We start from the raw sequence: 21,310 nt of genomic DNA, 5'->3' as shown, positions 1-21,310 counted from the left end.
CAAAATCCAGAGTGACAGGTGGTGGCAAAGCAAAGCATTGTGTAACTCAGGACTTCAGCTAATGACATGTAGCATTGTGGCACACTAGGCAGTGCAGAGAGAATTTCTATATTCACCAGTTTTAGTGTTAACTAAAGAAAATTGGATATGAAATGGAAAATAGCTTAGAATGATGAGATTGGAAGGACTGCAGGCCTTCAAATTTCGTTCATAATTACAAAATCTTAATATTAATTAAGTATATGGAGAAGCATAACCTTTTTCTGATCAATCTTTTTTCTCTTCTCTTAGTCCTAAAATTTAGTTCCTGTCCCTAACAAATTTATTTTATAACAGTATCACTAGGGAGAAGATGTACTTATTGACTTAAAATGAAACTGCTTTACAAAACAGAAGACTAGAGAAGAGGAGACTGAGGGGTGACCTTATTAGTGTATATAAATATATAAAGGGGAAGTGTCACGAGGATGGAACCAGGCTCTTCTCAGTGGCAAACAATGATAGGACAAGGGGCAATGGGTACAAACTGGAACACAAGAGGTTCCACTTAAACTTGAGAAGAAACTTCTCAGTGAGGGTGACAGAACACTGGAACAGGCTGCCCAGGGAGGTTGTGGAGTCTCCTCTGGAGACATTCAAAACCCGCCTGGACACATTCCTGTGTAAACTTACCTAGGTGTTCCTGCTCCAGCAGGGGGATTGGACTAGATGATCTATTGAGGTCCCTTCCAATCTCTAGCATACTGTGATACTGTGAAGGAGGCAAAGAATCTGTGCTATACATTGAGATCTACTATTGCACAGATCCTGGTTTTCAGTGAAAGGGATCAAAAAACCCCTGTCTGTTATCCCATCTTGACTTTCAAACAGGACACAGCCCTGGCAGTCTTCAGAAACCACACAGGACTGGAAAGAGATAGCCTGGATCAGTATGGCCTGATTTAAGGGCTAGCTTGAGCCTTTCAGGTGTAGCGATGCATTCAGTGGGATGGTAGTCCCTGGTGAAGGTCCAGAGAACATCAGGAATTGGCCCCTCAGCTCACTAGTCATGCGCAGAATGAGAAATTTGGAGAGCCACCCACTGGGAAAGATGAGGAATGTCCTGCAAGAGGATCCCTGTCTTGTAGTAGTGATGAGAGCGAGAATATTGTGAAACCACTGTTCCACAGCATTCCTCTAGGTATTTGTTATTCATCACTTTGAACTCCAGGTTTATTACTTGGCTGTAGAAAGGTACAAAGTAAGAGAAAGAAATGGCTTTTGTTGTTTTTTTCCTTAAGGGAAAATTATCCCAGGTTTCTGTTTTTCTAAAGAAACAGCAGTGTAGCTTTTTTCTGTACCAAATCTGTCTTTGCCTGTGAAATGATGTATCTTTGTAGGGCATCCATGATGCTGGTTCCAGGAAACATGAAGAAAAGTAGAAAAAGACTTAACCTTCTGAAAAGCAGAGATTGTTTTGAAAATGAAGTTAAAGCTGTCCACTGCATTTTGCTGCAGATAAATGTAAAAAGCACTCTTGGAGAAAGAAGAAATAAGCAGGACACAGGTGTAGATTAAGAAAATGCTGTCTAGAAAACCTGAAATGCAGAAATAAATAGGGAGCAGCAGCAGTTAACAGAGGGAACAAGGGCTTACAATAAGACAGATAATGAAAAAGGCAAATATTCAGATATATGCTTGTATTTTGTGCTTGCAGGCCAAGGGAAACAGTAATGCCTCTCAAATGTGGCATTTGGAGGATGGTACAGCATTGAAGGATGCAGCTTGTTTCAAAGCTGTATCTTTTCAAAGGAACACAGAAAGAAGAGAGCTATCACAATGAAAGGTTTAAAACCTGGGAACCACAGCAGAAGTATTCAGAATCAGACCCACACTATACTGAGTGTCATTTGTAGATACTGGTTCTACCAGGGAATGTACACATTGCAGGGAGAAGGGTGCTAGTTAAGGGCTGAAAAGATCCTGAGATGGGGTAGGTGCAGTGCTGGAAGCAGTCTGAGTACAGTATCGGGAGCTGCCTCTCTGGCTAATGAGCCTGCGTGCAGTTCTGCATGAACCATCACAGCTAAACGGTTTCCACTAACAAAGTTCGCTCATTTAGAAACAGCCTCACTTTCTCAATGTTATGTTTCAGTTAATACTATGGAAAATCAAAAGTCATGCAGAAAGATGAAGAATAGCACTGACATCAAAAAGGAAAAAAAGGGGGGGGAAAGGGAGAGAATAAAACCTCACAGCTCTCAGCAGAGCTTCTAGGTAGTAATTCGCAACCTGCAACCCATTTTCTGCAAGGATTAGTCCACGGGAGAGGAAAATGCGCTCTGCATCTTTAAATCTGGTGCTGTCAGACCTGTCACCTTCATCTGATGATTGAAAGACTGCAGTGTCAAAGCATTATTTCAGACAGCTGGTATCTAATTGAGAAAGATGCCTCTGTTAACTGTGACCCTCCATGATTCCTCTCAGGCACTGAGAAAAAGGTCTTTAACAAGCTGCCTGTAGCTCAGAAGTCTCGCAGTAGGAAGAAGATGAAATTCATTTAACATGTGTTGTTTAGGAAAGACAGTTGAGAGAGGGCGTGCTAACAGTTTCCCTTATAAACAGAAGGAAACTGTTCATTAAACATAGGAAAGATGCTGTGATGGGAAGATCTGTCTAGGTAGCTTCCTCAGACCCAAATAAGAGATAGAGGAGCATCACTAGGAGAGACTTTCTGAGTCCTAAGTAGCTGTAGTTCTACTGCAGACCAGTGCTGCTTTAACTGGGGTAACCAAGGGCTTTAATACAGCATATCCCCTCTCGTCTGCACTGTACTGTGTCACCAGAGATTTTTTAATTCCTTGCCATAGGAAGTGTGCCTTCCTAGGGTATATTCCACACTGGCACTGATGCACTTCAGTTAAGGCAGTTGGCTTCACTGAATCATACACAGGACGGATCAAGCTTTGTGTGTGATTCTAAACATTTTTCACTAGTAATGTATCATTATGTTGCCTAATTGTTTTTCTAGCTCTTCACTTTTGGTTGGAGAGAAGACATTCGCCCTGGAGAGCCCCTTCACACCAGGAAGTTCTGCTTCGACGCCATTTCGCACAGTAGCCCTGTCACACTGTATGACTGTCACGGGATGAAAGGAAACCAGCACTGGAGCTATAGGAAGGTCAGAGGTTCAGACTGTCTTGATCCTGTATTCAGTTTAGCACAGACTTGTGTTTTCCCATCAGAGAACTTCTGTTTTAAAATTCATCTCATCTTATTCCAATTTAATTTTGTGGTAATCTCTCTCAGGTATGTTTCTTTTAAGCATTCTGCTGTTTAGGTCAAATTTAAGTGAAAATTAATCTGATCCAGCTCAGAGGGTATCTGTGTTGGATCTGTTCCCTGAAAGGTGTTTTGACATTCTGGCGTTTTAACAGATGCGCTGCTGGAAATATTTTCATTGAATGTAACAGCAGCAAGAAATGCTGCTCATGAGTTATGTATTACTATCTTGCTATGTTTTAAAGATCTTAAAAGATTTTGAAGATCATTAAGATCTGTATTTTAAAGTTTTTAAAAATCTCTCTTTAAAAAAAAAATAAAAATAAAAAAGAGATACACTGAACATTAAAAGCACTGCCATAAGCCCAAAGAAAGCCGGAGTTTATAAACTAAAGATAAGCAGCTTAGACACTGCTTTGATCTGCTGAGTTTCAGCCTATTTTTATAAATCACTGGAAACAAAAGGTCAAGCTAGAAACTGTCAGAGCCTCATTTAGGGCAAAGTCTTGGTAATGCCACCAAGTTGTTGTTAGGGTTTTTTACAAGATTAGTCATCAAGTTGCAGGATAAAGACGTACATTTCTCTGAAGCACTGAAGATTCCTCTCACACATCTTTCACTTTTCTTTGACCACTGTGCCTTGTCCACCACCTTGTTTAAACTGAAGCCAAAGTGCCAGGAATTGGTCTTTGTCAGATAAACCTTAATACTGCTTTCTAGTTAGAAATTATATATAATAGAAAACTAATTCGGAACCATTAAAAATAGGTTTGCCCTGACCCTTTTTCTGAGTGCCTACTTATTATCCTGTGCCTTTTTACCCTATTTATATTGCAATTGGAGCTCCACCACAGATTTTTCAGAAGCGTAATCCCTTTGAAACTGAAGTATTACCTCTAATAAAGTTAGAATGTATGGGCCAGATATTTAAAAGGTATAAATCATTATGGCTGTATTGAAGCATATCTGGCTTTATAATGACATAATAATAACTTCTTGCTTCAAACCCCTTCTGATTTATCTTTTTGCCTACCCAAGCTGCAAGGAAGAAGCTTTCATACCTTTAGCACTTCACTGGTGCTTAATGTAGCCAGCTCACAAGACAAAATTCAGGTCTGGAACTGCCCTCTTTAAGGCTCATCACCTTTGATGAGGACATAATACAGCAAATAACTAAACAAAAATGGCTTCTGAAAAAGATACACTGTGAGTTCTGTTAAATTCTCCTCACAGCTTCATTTTTAATTCCCACAAGTCTGACAAGGCTGATATAAAAATTCTCAATGCAAGGCAAGCATTTCCATCTCAACAAGAAACACCTCAAGAGTTTGTTATGATGGAAGTACTGACACAGTCTTAACTGTAATACCAACATGACAGCAAGCTGATTAGTTTACATAAACCTTCAAATAAAGAAACAGCATTGGAATAATAGAATTATGTATACATGGTTTTCTTCAGGCTTAGTTTTAGCTTGGCTACACAGGAAGTGTTTTTTATTGTTTCACTTAGTCTATTTCCTCAGATGTGTTTTTACATTGAAGGTTTTTGGTGGTACAGCTACGTCTCCAAAATCCTGGTGATACAGTCCTTATCTAATTTCGAAAGCATCTTGGCAACAGAATTTATAGCGGTGTCTCCCCAGAAACAAAAGGAAAATAAATGGATGTTATATTGGTTTAACTGTATCTGTACTAGAGACTTACCTAGAGGATGGTATGCTACTAAAATTGTACCCTAAGTAAATATGAGGAGTAGTCTGGTTAAGTAAGAAGTGCCTCTTTTTAAAAAACAGAAAGCAAGTCAACAGCTCTGCTCTGTTCTCTGCACCACTTACAAACACTGTAACTTCCTAACAGTCACGTATCCATCCTGCAAATGGTTTTTAGGAAAAATTACCTTGTTTGTCCACTATCTCATGAGCTGCTTAATATGAATTGTTTCTTACCTTATGAAGTCATACTGTTCCTACAAAACCAGAAGATAGGAGGTTTCTATTCTTTTGAGTCTCTTCTCATAATCATTCGCATCCTTGAGCCTTTGGTAAGGAGAAGTTAGGGCTGTGAAGTGATTAAAAAGCGCTGCAAATACTATTTGAAGCCAGGCACTGTTTTAAGATCCCATATTCTTACAACATAGAAACCTGGATACTGACAAATAAAACCAGATTAAATATTTTAGTGGCAAGTAGAATACATTAATATTTTATTTCAGGTAAGGAGTACTCTTCTGAAAAAAAAAAAAATCCAGCTTATTCCCATTACCTGCACTTTGTTTTTTATTGTAGTGCAATCTCAGAGTGTGCAAACTGCGTTCTTTACAGATGAATGAGACCAAAACCACCACTAATAGATATGTCAGAAAACTATTCTTACTCCCATACTGCTTGAAATACATCTGAGACACTATTTGAAAGTTCAGTAAGCCTGTGATATTAAGTAATCAATTCTTTTGGGACCAATCCGAAATATTGGTCTACAGACAAGTATACCCTTAAGAAAACCCTGTAAGAAGCAATGGAGTAAAATAAATCCAAGTGGTACCATAAACACTGCTGAGCGTTGGAAATACAAGAAAGTGAGTTTAATACTGGCCAAAAAAAAAAAAAAATAATGACATCATAATGGTGCTCCCATCAATGACAGGAGCAATGTGAGAAATCAGAGAAATGTAAAGAACCTGAAATTATTAGAGGTGTGAGGGAGCAGTGGCTTCCCAAGCTAAAGCCATTTCTTTGACTCTATTTGAGGTTCCTAAGCATGTCAGAGCCAAAGTTCAGCAGTGCTTACAAATTCCCATTGCTCCCAGTGAAGGAATATGGCTCTGGCTTTCAATGTAACACCATTCTGGATTGACAGGTAATACGTTGGTTCTGATAAAGTATGATTCAATTTATGTTTCTTAGTCCCATTAGTGCTATTTGCAGAGTGCAAGTATCCAAGAGAGGGCTGATTTAGTATGTCTTTAAAAAGAAACAATTGTGCGAAATCAATTTCATTATACGGTAATTCTACCCTGAGCCCAGTGATTATGATAGATGCTAGACTGACAACATCAAAAGCTGTGCCCAGAAAGAACAGCATGGTTTGCTCATACTCTCCTGACAGCTTCAGGGACAAACTGTAAGAGTAAGTTCACTGTTCACGCAGTAGGTGCATAGATTCTTTCCTCAGACAACTAAAGACATGTCGTTGTGATAGTGGCTTTTATCATGCGGACATGTGTCCTACTGAAACTGTTCTGGGGCTACCAACTAATTTCAGATAAACTACTGCAGCCACCAGCTGATAATGACTTCCAGTTGCTATTGACCTTGGCCATCGTTATAGCAGTGACCTAGAAGAAATGAAAGACTCTGTGCCTCATTACCAATCCCCTGAACTGTCAAGGCACATTATCTTACAGAGAAGTTTCTCCTCCTGCAAATAATCTTCAGGCCTGCCTCCATGCAGAAGTGAAAAAAAAATCACTCTGCTGTTTCCAGATTTTGGAAGTGTCTCCACAAGAGCTCTTGTGGTTTTTTACGTTAGTGTAAAGAAGAATTTATGTATTTCTCTCAGAAAGTCTTTTCTGGCATACATGCAACTGTTACTCCTCAAATTCCTGGGCCTGTTCCCATTGAAATCTGTAAAAGCAACAAGCTTTGACCTTAGGTCAGCATAAACTTGAGATAATAAATTAATAGGACTTTCCCAGAAGTTTTTCAGAGTGGTAACTGTGTCCATGCTCTTAAAAGACGCTCTTCTCTCCTAATAACCAGACTGCCTGAAAGAAAGCGCCAACAATGCTTCACTCAAAAAATGCATCCCCTGGATATTTCTGTGAGAAGAGCCCTTAGGTCTCTTCAGAAGGCTGGAGTGTTTTTCATATCTTGCTTCTTCTGTACTGAAGCTGCTCCCTTTCTTCCTGTACCAGCTATCCTGTTAAAGCTTCTACTGTTGCAGCTTTGGCTTCCTAATAGCTTGGCTGACCTTCATGCCCAGCTATAAGGCAAGGAAAAGCAGATGCCACCTTCCTCCAAGGCCACACAGCAGGACTGGTGGCCCTAGCGCAGACTGTGTGTTCTAATTTTGGGCAGTACCAGGACAGGAGGAGCTGGCATGATGAAAATAGGTGCCTCACCACCCCATAGGGTTCTTGGGAGACCTTGCGGGCCTGCCTCCTAGTAGGGACATGACTGCCATTTGTACATGGCACAGGTAGCCCCTTCTTGCAAGCTGTAGTATCCTGTCTTCTCCCCTCGTAGGACAAAATGGAGCATGATGGAAAGGACTCAATCCATTTGGTTTAGTCCTGTCAGCTTTGATGTCATCCCTCTGAATTACAATCTTGTGTGTTTACCGACTGTCTGGGGGGAAGGCAGATGGTGGAGGTGAAAACCAGGGTTTGCAAAAGGCAGATTTAACACCAGCACCCTCAGACATAGCACAAGATGCTTTTGACCTCTCTCTTAGTTGCATGCTAATACCAAAGAAAGACATTGTGCAGTGTTTTGCAACGCACAAAGTCAATCAATTTCAGCTTTGCTAAATTAAGAAAAATAAAACAAAACCCAGAAAAGCCTTTCTTTTTCCAAAGTGTTTTTAAATAGGTACTATTTCTTACTGGTTTCTTGTGTCATTTATTTTTGTCTTCAGACTTCTTTGTTGAGTGTAAGGTATTTTTAGGTAAAGAGAAGTTTCTGTATGATTATGATTGTTGCTCAGCAGTAAGAGCATTTGGGTGAGTTTATAATCAATTCCAATTTGACAGGGTTTTTTTTTTCCCTCCCTCTCTCACAAACTGGGCAAGCAGGCACATCCTGAATTAGTATTAAAATACTGGTAGGGCATGTTTGGCACAGAGGGGAAAAGCCTGGATGTGGTTTACCAAAAGTAATCTCAAACTTATTTCAACAGATACAGTAAAGGTATCGTCCCTGGAAACTTTCAAGCTGTCTAATCACTCCCACATCTGTCACTGTCAAACACTTGTGTACATGAACTAAGTACGTTGAAACTACCCAACCCACATATACCAGTTGCTTGTCTGGGTAATTTATGCTTTGCCAAATATTCACAGTCAGGTTACTTACAATTTGGTACAGTTTATGAAGCAAAATTAATAAAGATAATAATATAAATGTCCTTTTTAAAGCAACTTAATCCATGCTTATCCTCCAAAAATCTCCCTAGGGAGCTAAAACAGTGTCAGGATTCCCTTCTTATTAGGAGTGAGCGTATTTCAGCAGCAGGTCTTATCAAGGCCATGGGCAGTCTGCATTTCAAGGGGTGAGAATTGAGACCATCAGTCTTGTGTCCATCTGTCCATCTTACCACTTCAGTTAATAATTCATTTTAAGATCTTCATCAAGTTGAAGAGCATCCATTTTCCAGAGAGAATGCTACAGATCCTCCTACCCAGAGAAACTGTCAGAAACAAATCCAAACAAAAAGAAAAACCCAAAACCAACCCACCACTTCTCAGGTTCAGACATTTAAATAGGCTCCAGGCAAGCACATGATATGCAAAGATTATTAAAAGACATTCTGTTTTTTCATTATATTATGTGGTTGTTAGTTAACAAGAAGATGTCTCCTCGTTCTTTCTTGAATCTTCCATTTCATGAAGGATAATAACCCAAGAGAAAAAAAAAAACCACTCCATTCTCTACAGCTTTCTAATGATAGCTGTGGTTATTGCACGAGTTTAGCATACAGAGACCACAGAATTATTTCAGGTAGGGCTGTGTTAATCCATGTTCTGTAAAATGAGAACACTTCCAATGACTTGGCATTTGCTACTTAATTCTAATTTTTTTTTTCGTTCCTGTAGGACAAAACTTTGTTCCATCCGGTAAGCAGCAGCTGCATAGATTGCAACCCAGCCGAGAAGAAGATTTTCATGAACAGATGTGATCCTTTATCTGAAACCCAGCAGTGGATTTTTGAACATATTAATAAGACTGTTTTAGAAAAATTTAACAGCAGGGCCAGTTCCTAGGGAAAAAAAAAAAAAGAAAGAAATTAAAAAAAAAGAAACCATGAACACACCTAATTCCGTACAGACTGCAGACTACACTTTCGCCAGCATCTGGGTCAAAGGAGTCAGGAATTAAATTTCCTAGATCCAGGAAATCTGTTCTGAGGATTAAGAAAATGCCACAGCAAGAGCCAGCAGGCTGTCCTTGTGGATGTACAGTATCTGGAGAACTTGGCCAAGAGCCTCACCGGATGCTGCTGAGAACTTCAGGCTGAAAATTCCCTTGCTGGTCGAGGGAAAAACTTTGTTTAAAAACTGTTTAAAATTACTCCAAGTTAATAAAGTAAAACAAAACTCGAGTTTCTCAGGTCAAATCCTGCTGTAGTGAGTAGCTCAGAACAGATGCTATAATTTGGGATGGGTATATCGTGTGCATGATGGCTACAGGAACCTGACGAAATACCAGGTTTTAGAATTAAACATGCTGGTAGAAGAATAATGATGTCCCAGCAGTCTCTAGACAAGATATATGCTCTGTTGACATTCTCTTAATAAAAGGTTGGATTAAGCAGGTTTAACATTCAGAACTGCTACAATTAATTTTAAATACCTCCCTTTTACAGTCCATTCATTACCAGAATAGGAACATTAGAAAGCTTAGGGTCTAGGATTACATTGTAGTGAAGCATGAAATAAACTGTAACGTTTTGCCCTCACATTTCCCCCTTCAGGACAAAAGGTAAAGCAATCAAATTTCTATACATGATATATTTAGCAATTGTGATTCAATTCGCATTGTCACACAAGGTGAGATTTTTTTTTAGTGACAAATGTAACAGCAGCAGCTGCAGCATAATGGAAGGCTTGTGGACTATCTATCTTTTCTAAAGGTAGAATCTTTACCAAACTATAAATTAAAGTGAAAATAGGCTGGGGTGGGGGTGAAAATCAGTAAAGTAGGAAATAATTGCATACTGCATGCAGAACTAGGTTAGTCAAATTAACTTTGGTACACTGCCATCACCTAAAAAGCATGTTGACTCCCTGCAGCACAGCTTTGAAGATCTTGCAGAGATGTTGTAGTGCTCTTGACAGATGGGAGTGGAGAGAAAAATTGGCATGGATCTAGTTGGGTGTTTTCGGAGTTTTTGTGAAATCACATGAGCTTTCCAGAGTTATCAAATGAATGCTATTGTAGGTTTCATGATGGAGGAAACAAGAAGTGCAAACAAGACAAATGTTACAGTATTTTGGTACTTCAGGCACAGGCACAATTCAGGGTAAGACAGACTTCTTCACGCTGATGATCATTATGGCCTGTGGTGTCCCTCAGGCCCACCAAGCTGTTGGCATGAGAGGCCTCTAAAACTTGTTTTGGGGGCCTATGGTTCTTTTCAGCAGAAATCAGTTAATCCTGATATGTGGATACTGATTGATAGGTCTGGGATTTTTCAAGGTAAGAGAAAGTACAAATTTATATCAAGTAGGTATGTGGTCAGCTTTTACTTGAAAGATGAATTTACAGATGAAAGCACCATAAATGCAGATAGATCGCATCCTCTGTGCTGTAACAGTACTTTCAAGTTCCAGAAATATCATATGTTATTAAGTTGCTTGTTCTGATTGCTGGATAAGTGGCTGACTAACCAGAATACTGATGTGCTGTCTATCCTGTTTTGAGGGAGTAAAGTGACTGTTTTTTTTATTGCTCCTTAAGCTGTGTTTATGCACAAAGAGCATTGATTGCATCCAGAGGATGGTTCTAGTACCAATAACTATGTGCTATTTTATGGCAGCACCTTGTAGTTGTAGGTTGAGGCCCAAACTTGTAGGTTATAGGAACTTTTTAGGAAGGAAAGGAGATCCAGCAGTATTCAGGATGTATGCACTTGGACAGTTGTGAAATGTATCCATACATGGAGCACTTGCTGAAAGTTAGTGGAGAGGTCTGTCAAATTGAAAGAAATGTATCTATAGACTTCTCAATTTATGATTTTAAAATAAGTGATCTTGTTTAGGTATTATTTAATTTGAAGATATGGTGCACTCAGAAATGGAAGCAGTAAGGCTACTCTATGAGGATACTTCAGGTTTGTTTGGCTGTCAGTACACAGGACCAGGCTAGCCACTGCAGTCTGTCAGCCTTCCTTGGTGCAGCGTTTGCAGCATCATTTATTTGCCACCTGAACATGAGGAAAGAGGATTTGGAAAAAGAAGAAAATGGCTGCCTACGATGTAAATGCAGCCCTCAAACTATTGATTGTAACTGGACCCAAACTGTCAAAGTCCCAGAAACAACACTGTATCCCCAAAATAGAGAGGCAAAGGAGAGTTGCAAACCAGCTAAGCAGCTTACCAGCACAGGTTGGTAGGATTGTAACATTCAGTGTCTGACTGCATTTCAGTGGTTTGATTTTGAAATGTCTAATGGGAACTAGACTTTTGCTGGGGCAAAGAAATCCTGTGTCTGTTACAACCCTTGCTGAGTAATATTGCACAGCACTTTGCACTGCCAAAAGAAACCTTCCCCTTACTCATAGCTGGACACTAATCGCAAGCTCTAGCAATCCTTGTCAGAAAACAGTCCACATAACAGATACTGAGATGTCTGGGGAGGAGAGAAGGAAATATGATCTACATATGTATGTTTCCAGGTTTTATATAAGAAAAGATATATAAAAATATATTAAAAATATATTGGAGTTTGTTGTGGATCAACAGTAACCAACTGTTGATCAATCTGGAAGTATAAAGGTTAAATGAAGGTCTATATCTTGAGGAAAGTTGAACGAGAACTTGTCACAGTGAGTGAGGCATAGAAACACACACACACATATATGTATATGTGACCAGTGGAAAGAAGTAGGTGGAGGAGAGAAGTTTGTTTTCACTTCATGGATTGATCTTTCAAATGTTTAATATAACCAGAAGCGCGCATGAAAAAATGCTAGGACACAATTAGACTTCTAGAGAAGACAGGTACCTCGCTGGTTTCAGTTTGAGTGAATTACTCTTTGTTAAAAACTGAGACAAAAAAAAGCTAGCATGCAGCTTCACCAGAGACAGGTGTCGTCCTCCTACTATGGGTAGAAGGTAGCCCTAGGGACAGAGTTCTTCAGAGTTGTGCTCCTATAACATTTGGGATGATGGATTCACAAAATGGTTATGACTTGCTAAGCACAGGACTCCTTCAGCAGGAAGTTTTATTAATAATAAATGATCATTTAATATTAAACCTCAATTAAATTCTGTCGTGGGTGTTCTCCAAAGCTTTCAACTGATAACAGTATTTCATGACTAATTTAACATTCAGAATTTAAGTCTTCCTACAACCGTATCTTTTCTACTCAGCAAAGAGCTGAACAACTTGATAGGATGGACAGATATATCTTCCTCACATATTTTATCAGGAGCATTTAGATTTAATATGCATCTCTTCAAAAGACTGTGAAGTTTCTTTACAGAACTTTTAGATACCCGGGTAGTTCTGAACATACGTTGAATTTAATGCACAGGTAGCATGAACTGATGTGGGCTCATTATTTCAGTTGAGCTATACTGATGTGCCCCAACTGATTACTTGTTTCAGATTTTTCGGTTAATTATTTTATGGTGAGAAGGTGCTTTACTCAACATGCCTGAAGAACTCTGTATCTTAATAGTTCATCATTACTTACCCTAATGTTTTTTCATTTAGGGAAAGAGAGAGTAGATGACTATCTTTTTGTGTCCAGCAAACTATTACTACAGGAAAGAGCAACTGGAAAAGCTGGAACAAACACTTAAGTGCAACTAAAACTCTAACATCACTACATATATGCCAAAATCTAAACTAAACAGAAGCCTTGGGGTAGAGGGCTTAGGAGCTGGGAAACAAAGCATTTCAGCTGTTGGAGAGCAGCTTTGTTGCAGTCACAACCAGACTTCACTTCTCATTGGGCAGTTTTATTTTAGAACAGATGTTTCTGCAACAGTGTGGTTATGTTAATGATATAATGCACGCTTCCTGGGTGGTGTCAGTTTATGAACAAATGGTCTGTAGCTGCTGAACTAGGTCTTCCTCATGATAGACTAAGCTTGAAAGGAAGCTGACAAACACCTAACAGCGTCTGATTACTGGCAATTTGCCAGGCATTAATATCTCCATGACCGCAGTGAAAACGGATGCCACAGAAGATGGTAGAAGAAACGTATATAAATAGCTTAACCAAATTGATGTGGTGGGTTGCATCTCTGTAAGAGTGGCTGTCAACTTTTTATTTTAAAACAGTCACCATACTCAGAATTCATTTGCATTTTTACTGCTAACTTCTGCAAAGGACTGTGTGGGACCCTTTAAACCTCCCCAGTCAGATTGGTGATGGAGCATTGAGGAAGGCAGTACTGGGAGGCTTTTAATGTGGATGCCACCAGGGCTGTGTCCATTTTCTGTTTAAAGAGCATCTTGAATGCTCTTGCCCAGCACTTTTCAAGAAAACACAAGATGTACCTTAAAAATATACAATAGTCGATTTATTTAGGTTTTTTTTTAATCTATCAGTATTGTTAAGGAAATAATTTCAAAACCTTTGAAAACAAAAAGCTGATCAGAAATAGCTTTTTCATAGCTGCTATTAGTATTATAAAGTTAATTAATTCATTTGTTTAATCTCCTTCCAGATCTGTGCCATACATCCTCTTAGAAAAAGCACAAGGGTCCAAGAGTGCTTTTGTGTAACATTCTGAGGATCTTTCCTGTCTGAAAGTTTTGAGAGAACTTCCAAAAACTAGCAAGTGTAAGCCAAAAGGCAACAAAATACCCACAAGAAAAAGTCCCAGGCTATTATGCCTAGTGTACCAAGAGATTTTGCTAAACTTCTTGTTCTAAAATAGTACCCATTGACATTAACCATGTGTAACAGATAAATCTGGTCTGAGGTTTCCTGTAATCTCACACTTCCTTCTTACGCTTCTGAATGCACTGGAGAAAATCTAAACAGTGGGGGGGGGGGGGGGGCCAATCCCTAAAAACTATCCAAGAAACCTGTGTAAAAACAGGCAAACAATAAGAAAGTTCAGCTAGAGATGAGCAGAAAAATGCATACTTCTCAAAGCTTCAGCAGCATTCAGAAGATGCATTTGCTCTGTGCGGTGGCTTTCTGTTCTGTTAGTGTATTGTTAATATCAGTGGTATTACTCCTGAGGTAGCAGTTCTGAAAATGATGTGCTGTCTTTTGGCACAGTAGATGGACGGTATGGTGCCAGAGGAGAAAAAAAAAAAATAATCCACTTTCTAGGAACGGTTCCTGAAAAAAGTTGCATTCAAATATTGCACTCTGGTATGCCTTTAAAGTCTTAGCTGTTCATAAGGTTTCCATTACCTTAGTATGTCTTTTTTACAGGCCCTGGTAGTGTGATAGGTGCTTCAGCAGCCCTTATGAAAACAGTGCAGACAACAGGGGAACAAAGAGTACATGGGTTAAAACTGTAAGAATTTGGGTTACCTAGAGGTCTTACGTGAACCTCACTGACAAGCAGGTTAATTATACACAAAGAGAAGTTTGTTTCTTTCGTGAGACCACTGTGGTAGATGTCCAGCTTCACAGAATGTATGAATGAGAAGGAGCCTTGCAAAGTGGGCCAGCTGGAAAGCTTGTACTCAGCAGAAGATGTAGAAAAAGTCACAAGGATCCATTTTAGAGAAGCAAATGAATAGGGTATTTAGATTTGGGTACATGGACAATGTAAGGAATGTGAGGGCAGCTGCAATGAGATGAGAAGTACTATCTAAAAGACATTAAGGCATAGGAAAGGAAAAATCGGTCCTCATTAACCTTAGCCCTCATTAACCTTGGCAGTATCCCTAATGCTTTGTCAAAGTATTAGTTGATTTAATTAAGTTAATCCTTCACCTCTTCCAGTAAATGGGCTGGAAGGAATCACAGCCCAGTCAAACTTCTGTTGATCAACCCAGAGAATCTAATTGGTACAAAACACCACTAAACACAGTTTAGCCAAAAAACCCAGCTGGCATCAGAACTAAAACAATATTATCAGCCTGAAAGATTTATAGTCCTCTGGCATCCCTCTGTGAAGAAAAAGTTTCATTTGCCTAAATGAGTGATTTATGGTAATGATCCTAGATTAAGAAGATCAGGAATCATGAGCTTTTGCAGAGGTGAAAGGCCAAATGGTGAGATTAGAAGATGGCAGTTTAATTGAGAAAGGAAGGAGGAAATAGGTGGTAGAAGGGAAGAAGTAGGAATCTGGTTTAATTCTGGATGTGAAGGAAGCAGGACCTACAAAGGTCAGACACTGATAATTTTGGCTACCTCTTCATATCATGTTTATTTCCATCACAAATATTCAGGAACTGAGAGGCAATCAGTCCTCCTACAAAGGACTTACTTAATTTTAGAATAATGAGAACTGCATAATCTGAAATGTGTTGATCATGAAATATAGGAGTGCAACTAGAGCAAAGCTTTGAAGGATACCAAGCCAGCACTGAGTTTTACACCAAAGGTATGTGTGTGCTGTACTGCAGATACTTTGTGGGTAATGAATAGAAGCAGAACATTATGATCACCATTTTACCTCAGATTAGTATTTCTCTGCATCTCAGGCTTTTTTGAAAGAGGAAAAGTGTTCAGCTATATTTTCCAAGAAACGCCAGCCCAGATCAGTACAAAATAACTCTGCCTGCTCCCTGTGTGGATCAAGATTACTTATGTTTCTCTTCAGACATCACATACAGTTCTTAAAAAACAAGGAACAGTGTGGCTCTGCCTTCATGGATCCTTGCAGTGTTCACCATTTTTTATCCATTTCAGGTTTTTTCTTTACTCTTCTTGCTGTTTGGCATTTCTTCCCTTCTACTGACTCCCCATTTGCAGGACTCTGCCAGAATGATGGTCTTTTCTTCCATCCTTTCTGTTTTGTGCCAAGAGGTGTTGCTGTTGCAGACCCCTTCCTTCCTCAAGATATGAGTTACTAAAGCTGCTTTGATCTTGACTTGGCAGAGGCACAAGCTCTTCTGCCTCGGGGTACTTTGCTTGCTTGTGCTAGCAGAGGGCTGGGGGGTAGAAAGGCACCTGAAGAGAAGGGAGAACTTCTGTACTTATGGGTCAATCTCACTACAGATTTTGTCCATGGAAGAGTTATCTTTGAGGGAGAAAATTGCATTGGTGATCTACTTTCTCACCCATCTTCAAAATTCAGTGCTGCCCAGAGAGGGGAATGTGTAAGAGCAGACAGATCTTATTCAGTGGATATTCTTCTTACTAATGTTTAGAAACAGCTGAACTTAACCTTGGCAAGCAGGTTTTTAACTTGTGATTATCCTTATTGAGTTAACATAGATACAAGAAACTGAGTTGGAATTATATTAAAATGTCTTGTTTTCTGTAAGCCACCAAGGGTTTATAACAACTTTAATTGAAGGAATTATTTCAAATCTGAAATGGATGTGTAATCTGTGATGAACAGATGACACCACAGGTTAACTTCTAGTCAAGTTGCAGAGAGTCAGCAGAGCTTTTTTTAAAAACCCCAAAAAGAGAGAGATTGTCCAACATGCAGCAGCTTTTGCTTTCAGGGTTCCAGTTTATTCCCCAATATGTCAGCAAAGTTGATATCTATAAAAAGATGTCCCAATGATTTATATTATCAAAGCTACGTTTGCAGAGATGGCAGTAAAACATCACCTTTTCTTTCCTGTTAGTAGAGAACCCTTTCATTTATTACCTATTTGTTTTTATACACCTCCGGAGTAATTTATTTGTAAATAGAACACATGGATAGAAGTTGTACTTTGTCCCTTCACAAAACGAGTTCCTAGGAAATCAGAATACCAGTGTGAGGGCTGTATAAATACATTGTTAAAAGGATTGTCAGCCAAGGAAGAGGGAATTCATATAGAAGAAAAATAAGGCCCCCCCCAGCTTGTTTTCCTTTATTTCTGTCATATCAACCTCCAAAATTGCAGCTACTGCTCTACATTGAAATATATACGGTAATCAACACCTGGAAGGATAATGATGCTTCATCAGGGCTCTGCTTACAATTTTTCATAGAAATCTGAACTATGGTGGCTATATAAACCTGATCTTTGGGAATCATTTTCCACGGTTGCTGTCCCTGCAGTGAGCACACTCCTTCCAGCTTTGGCCTGACCTGCATTTTTCCACCTCAGACCCTGTTGGCTGAAGTAACCCGGTATCTCCAAGCTCTCCAGATGATGTAGTCCATTGCACTCTCTTCATTCTTAACTCTTCAAAGCAGTCTTATTCACATAAACACACATGCAGTTTACCGAGCATTAGGTGGCAAAATAGGAATTTGTGGTCCCTACTGAACCTCTAAGGTGCTTCTATTCAGCAGCTAGCCTTTGTGGTCATCAGAGTGTTTTCCAGGCATCTCTTTCCTGCAGGTATCCTGCAAAATATGAAATTCTCTCGCTTTTCTGAGAGTCTGGAATTACAGCTTTTGCTCACTGTTACACAACATTCAGGACAAAACATTCCCTGGCAATTCAACTATTAGAAACTATTTTGAAAGGGCCAAGAAAAGCTGGAGACAACTTTGTGTAATCCCTAACCAATGTGTTAGTGACAAGGCAGCCAGTGATGAGCTGGGCTGATAGGTGGCTCGTAGAGATCGATCAACAAGTAAGACGGAGTTGTCTTAATTTTCTGGGAATCAAGGTCAAATTATTTGGTTATTGTAATTTAGGAAATATAACTCTGAAAAAAATGGAGAAAATATTTTCAGGTGTGTGCATAAGTCTTATACAATAGACTACAATTAGTAATATATACATTATAATAAGTAAAATGAAAATATACACTTCTGTGCTGACTAGTCAGAGATAGTTGGCTTAGATGTTATTAAACAATGGCTGTAGAAGCTTTGACCAACTTACTGATGCATTAAAATAATACTTTCAAGACATGTTTAAAGGATTTACAGGGAGCACATGCCTGTAAATTACTAGACTGTAATTAAGAAACTGAATTATGGAATAAAAATTGTACACCTGCCCTATATTTGGATGTATTACATTACATAATACAAAGTAAAAAATTGCTGAAGTACACTTTCAAAAAAAATTACCATGATCTGAATGAATAAATACCTCTCAGAAGCCACAGCATTAATCTTTCTATTTGTTGTACATCTACTGCTGCTAAAATAACCTGTTGTGTTGAGTGAGGGAAGGAGCAGGCAAGCCCACCCAGCCTCAGGACTGCCCAGGGCCGTACGGCTGCTTTGCTGTTCCCACAGTCCCCTGCCACACCAGCTGTGTAATATCAACAGAAAGAGAAACCAAAGTCATCTTCTCCAACAAAGAGCACTGTTAGCTCTGACAATGCTGTAAATCATATCTTGGATGGCCACTGAAATGAGAGGCAGATAGAGAAGGGAGGACAAAACAGGCATACACACGTCACAGGCCTCAAGTGACAAATACGGAAGCACTGAAAAAGTCAGTGAGGACTCGTATCCTAGTAAAAAGTCATGTAAATAAAGATTTAGTTGTCCCTTTTCCACACACAAAAAAAAAAAAAAAACAACAAACCTAGATATTCCCAGTGCCACTGGTTCTTCTTCTGCCTACAGCTGATAAAATATACTATACCTCATCTTCCTAAACAGGATTAGCTTGCTGAAAGAGGGTACCCACATTGCAGAAGTTTAGTAGTCATAGAGGAACAGTAAGAGTCAATCATCTTCAAGGACTATGGAAGGAAAGGTTGCTTCTTATCTTTCTTTATCTTTAAATGGATGATTTTTCTTTTTTTGTTTGCATCACGTTAAGCATTGTAGTTTAATTTTATGCATACCCATACACTGCAGTTCTTCAGTGCTGTACCTCTACCCTAAAACTTTCTAATCTGAACTACTTAGTTAAATTCATCCCTGACATCCACTGCATATGGCGGAGTTATGGCAGGACATACCTGAACTCTTTCTACGTAAACTATTTTCTACATAAACTTTCCAGCCAAATTGTTGGGACTAATTCTTTACAGGCAGTTCTCCTACTAAATAAACCTTGGTAAATATTTTTCTAGAATGAGGATAGATAAAATGAAGTGGTGATTATAACAACAAAACAAAAGTGGGGGGAATTTTATGAACAACAAAACTCCTACCAAGTCCCTAATGAGGATAGAGTCACTTACATGATAGGCACTACCTTTGGCAAGGGAACAACTAAGAATGAAGGAAAAATATTACAAAAAGAACAATAAAGGGCTTTAGATACATCAAAACCAATTAGGCATTACTTTTAACATAGCCTAAAGTTAAATGCAGTAAACCAGCAGAGGATTCTCCCATTTGCATCATTTAAAGCTCACAGCCTGAGGAAAGCATGTATAAAGAAACAGGATAGTCTTATGTGAATTGTGTATCAATTATCTAATTACCCTTGATAACATCAGGTGCAAAGCTTAAAGGAAAAATCTTTTAACGAGCTTTTGCAGGTAAGGACGCATCAGGAGAGTAATAAGACTTGAAGCAGGGAGAAAAGAAAGGAGACAGAGCTGCCTCTTGGTCTGAAATAAGTGGCTTGTCCCTGGTTGTAGGGAAAAGCAATAGGCAGGAGTTATATAGCAGTTATGGGTGCGTATTTATCAACTAAACCCACAACATTTCAGCACAGGAAGACAGACAAGGAGGCTGAGTGGGTTTCTGCTTTGACTTGTCTTTTACTTCAAGGCTGAGATGTTGCCACGTGTGTTCCTGCTGGTCTGGAAGCAGAGGAGCATCCAAGCCTGGCTCTGACCTCTTCCCCTCCTGCTGCCTGTGGATAGGAAAAGGTGAGAGCAGTCTGTGATCATCACAGCTGGGCAGGAGGAAGACTGCTCCAACAGAGGAGGTTAGCAGCAGCTACAATATCTCAGCCTCCAGAGACAGCTCTATGTTAGCAGCAGCTATTTGGAAGCACTTGCAGAATGCAGCCTCCCACAGCCTGAATTTCCATCATGAAAAGCTTGTGACACCACCAGCTCATGCAGTAGCTCCATACATTAGCTGCCTATTAGCTCAATGATGGCACTTACACCATTGCCTGCACCAGTCAGAGGCATGTTGCCTGTCTGCACAATTGGTAATGCTGTGAGCTCTGATCAATGCATTGCCCCAGCTGGGTAGGAAGGAGACAGATCTGGTCAGCAGCAGGGTCTCCGCCTTGGTTTTGAAAGGAGACTGTAGTAACCTTTTCAACTGGAGGCCTTGGGGAATGGATGCAGAAGAGGATGCCTAGTGGGGTGCTTATGTCTGGATGTGTTTGGTTAATAATTTGGGGGGAGGGGGAACTTTTAAGGTGAGATGGGAAAAAGATCAGGATTTTTTAAATGTTTTTTTTCTCTGCCTAAGTGATTATTAAGTGATATTCACCACTGGCTTAGTTAAATGTGTCTAGTGATTTAGAACTAATAAGCTACTTTAAGGAAATTCCAGGGTAAACTTTCATTCTGGCAGGGGGAAGCAAAACTGACAAGTAGAGGGAAAGTAACTCCAGCAGTCAGAAAGACAGACAGACAAACAAGTGGGAAGAGCTGAGAAAGCTCAGCCAGGGGACTAACCCCAGGAGTAATACCTGCATGCTAATAACTCACAGCCCCTTGCTGAAGAGGTTGGCTCAGTAGCTACTGCCTAAACTACGTGAGAAGATAGTAAGTTACTTGGTTATCCTATGTGCTCAGTGCTTCCCAGAGCCTAAATTGAGAGCAGGAAGCCAGTCAACAGTGCATCCCTCCAAAGTGCCTCCCCACACACTTCTGGTAACCTAAGAGGGTCCATGCTGGTACCAGCACAGGAGGCTGCAGTTAGGGTATGGGGGGGTATTGCCACCTGAGCAATCCCATAACTCCCAGATCCTCACCTATTCTACACAGCAACAGATCATACCAATGGTTATGTAAAGCCTTTACAGATTCACTCTCAGGGGTGGTTTTTGAGCTGTTTTTCTTTAGGGGCTCCTGTTCCTACCTCCTGATTACTGACCAGCTGTAGCTCCACCATTTTCAAGACGAGAAACCTGCGTTTGCAGCCCTCTAAGAAGATATGACCCTGGCTTTTCAAGCACTAGGACTTGCAA

General features: G+C 39.7%; 1 protein-coding gene across 1 annotated transcript in view; it reads left to right on the top strand.

Moving 5' to 3' along the window:
- GALNTL6 (polypeptide N-acetylgalactosaminyltransferase like 6) overlaps window positions 1–9,581 on the top strand; it is a 485,664-nt gene extending 476,083 nt beyond the window's left edge. Inside the window, exons 11-12 of the mRNA XM_061372533.1 lie at window positions 3,011–3,160; window positions 9,076–9,581. Of these exons, the coding sequence (XP_061228517.1) occupies window positions 3,011–3,160; window positions 9,076–9,243 (318 nt within the window). The 3' untranslated portion in view covers window positions 9,244–9,581. The remainder of the gene's footprint in view (window positions 1–3,010; window positions 3,161–9,075) is intronic.
- Window positions 9,582–21,310: the final 11,729 nt, after the last annotated feature.

Source organism: Neopsephotus bourkii, unplaced genomic scaffold (genome assembly GCF_033783945.1).
Source record: "Neopsephotus bourkii isolate Nb327-2 ecotype Australia unplaced genomic scaffold, CSIRO-AGI_Nbou_v1 NB_168, whole genome shotgun sequence".
Lineage (NCBI taxonomy): Eukaryota > Metazoa > Chordata > Aves > Psittaciformes > Psittacidae > Neopsephotus > Neopsephotus bourkii.
The sequence above is the reverse complement of the archived record's forward strand: the minus strand, read 5'-3'. Positions and strand labels throughout refer to the sequence as shown.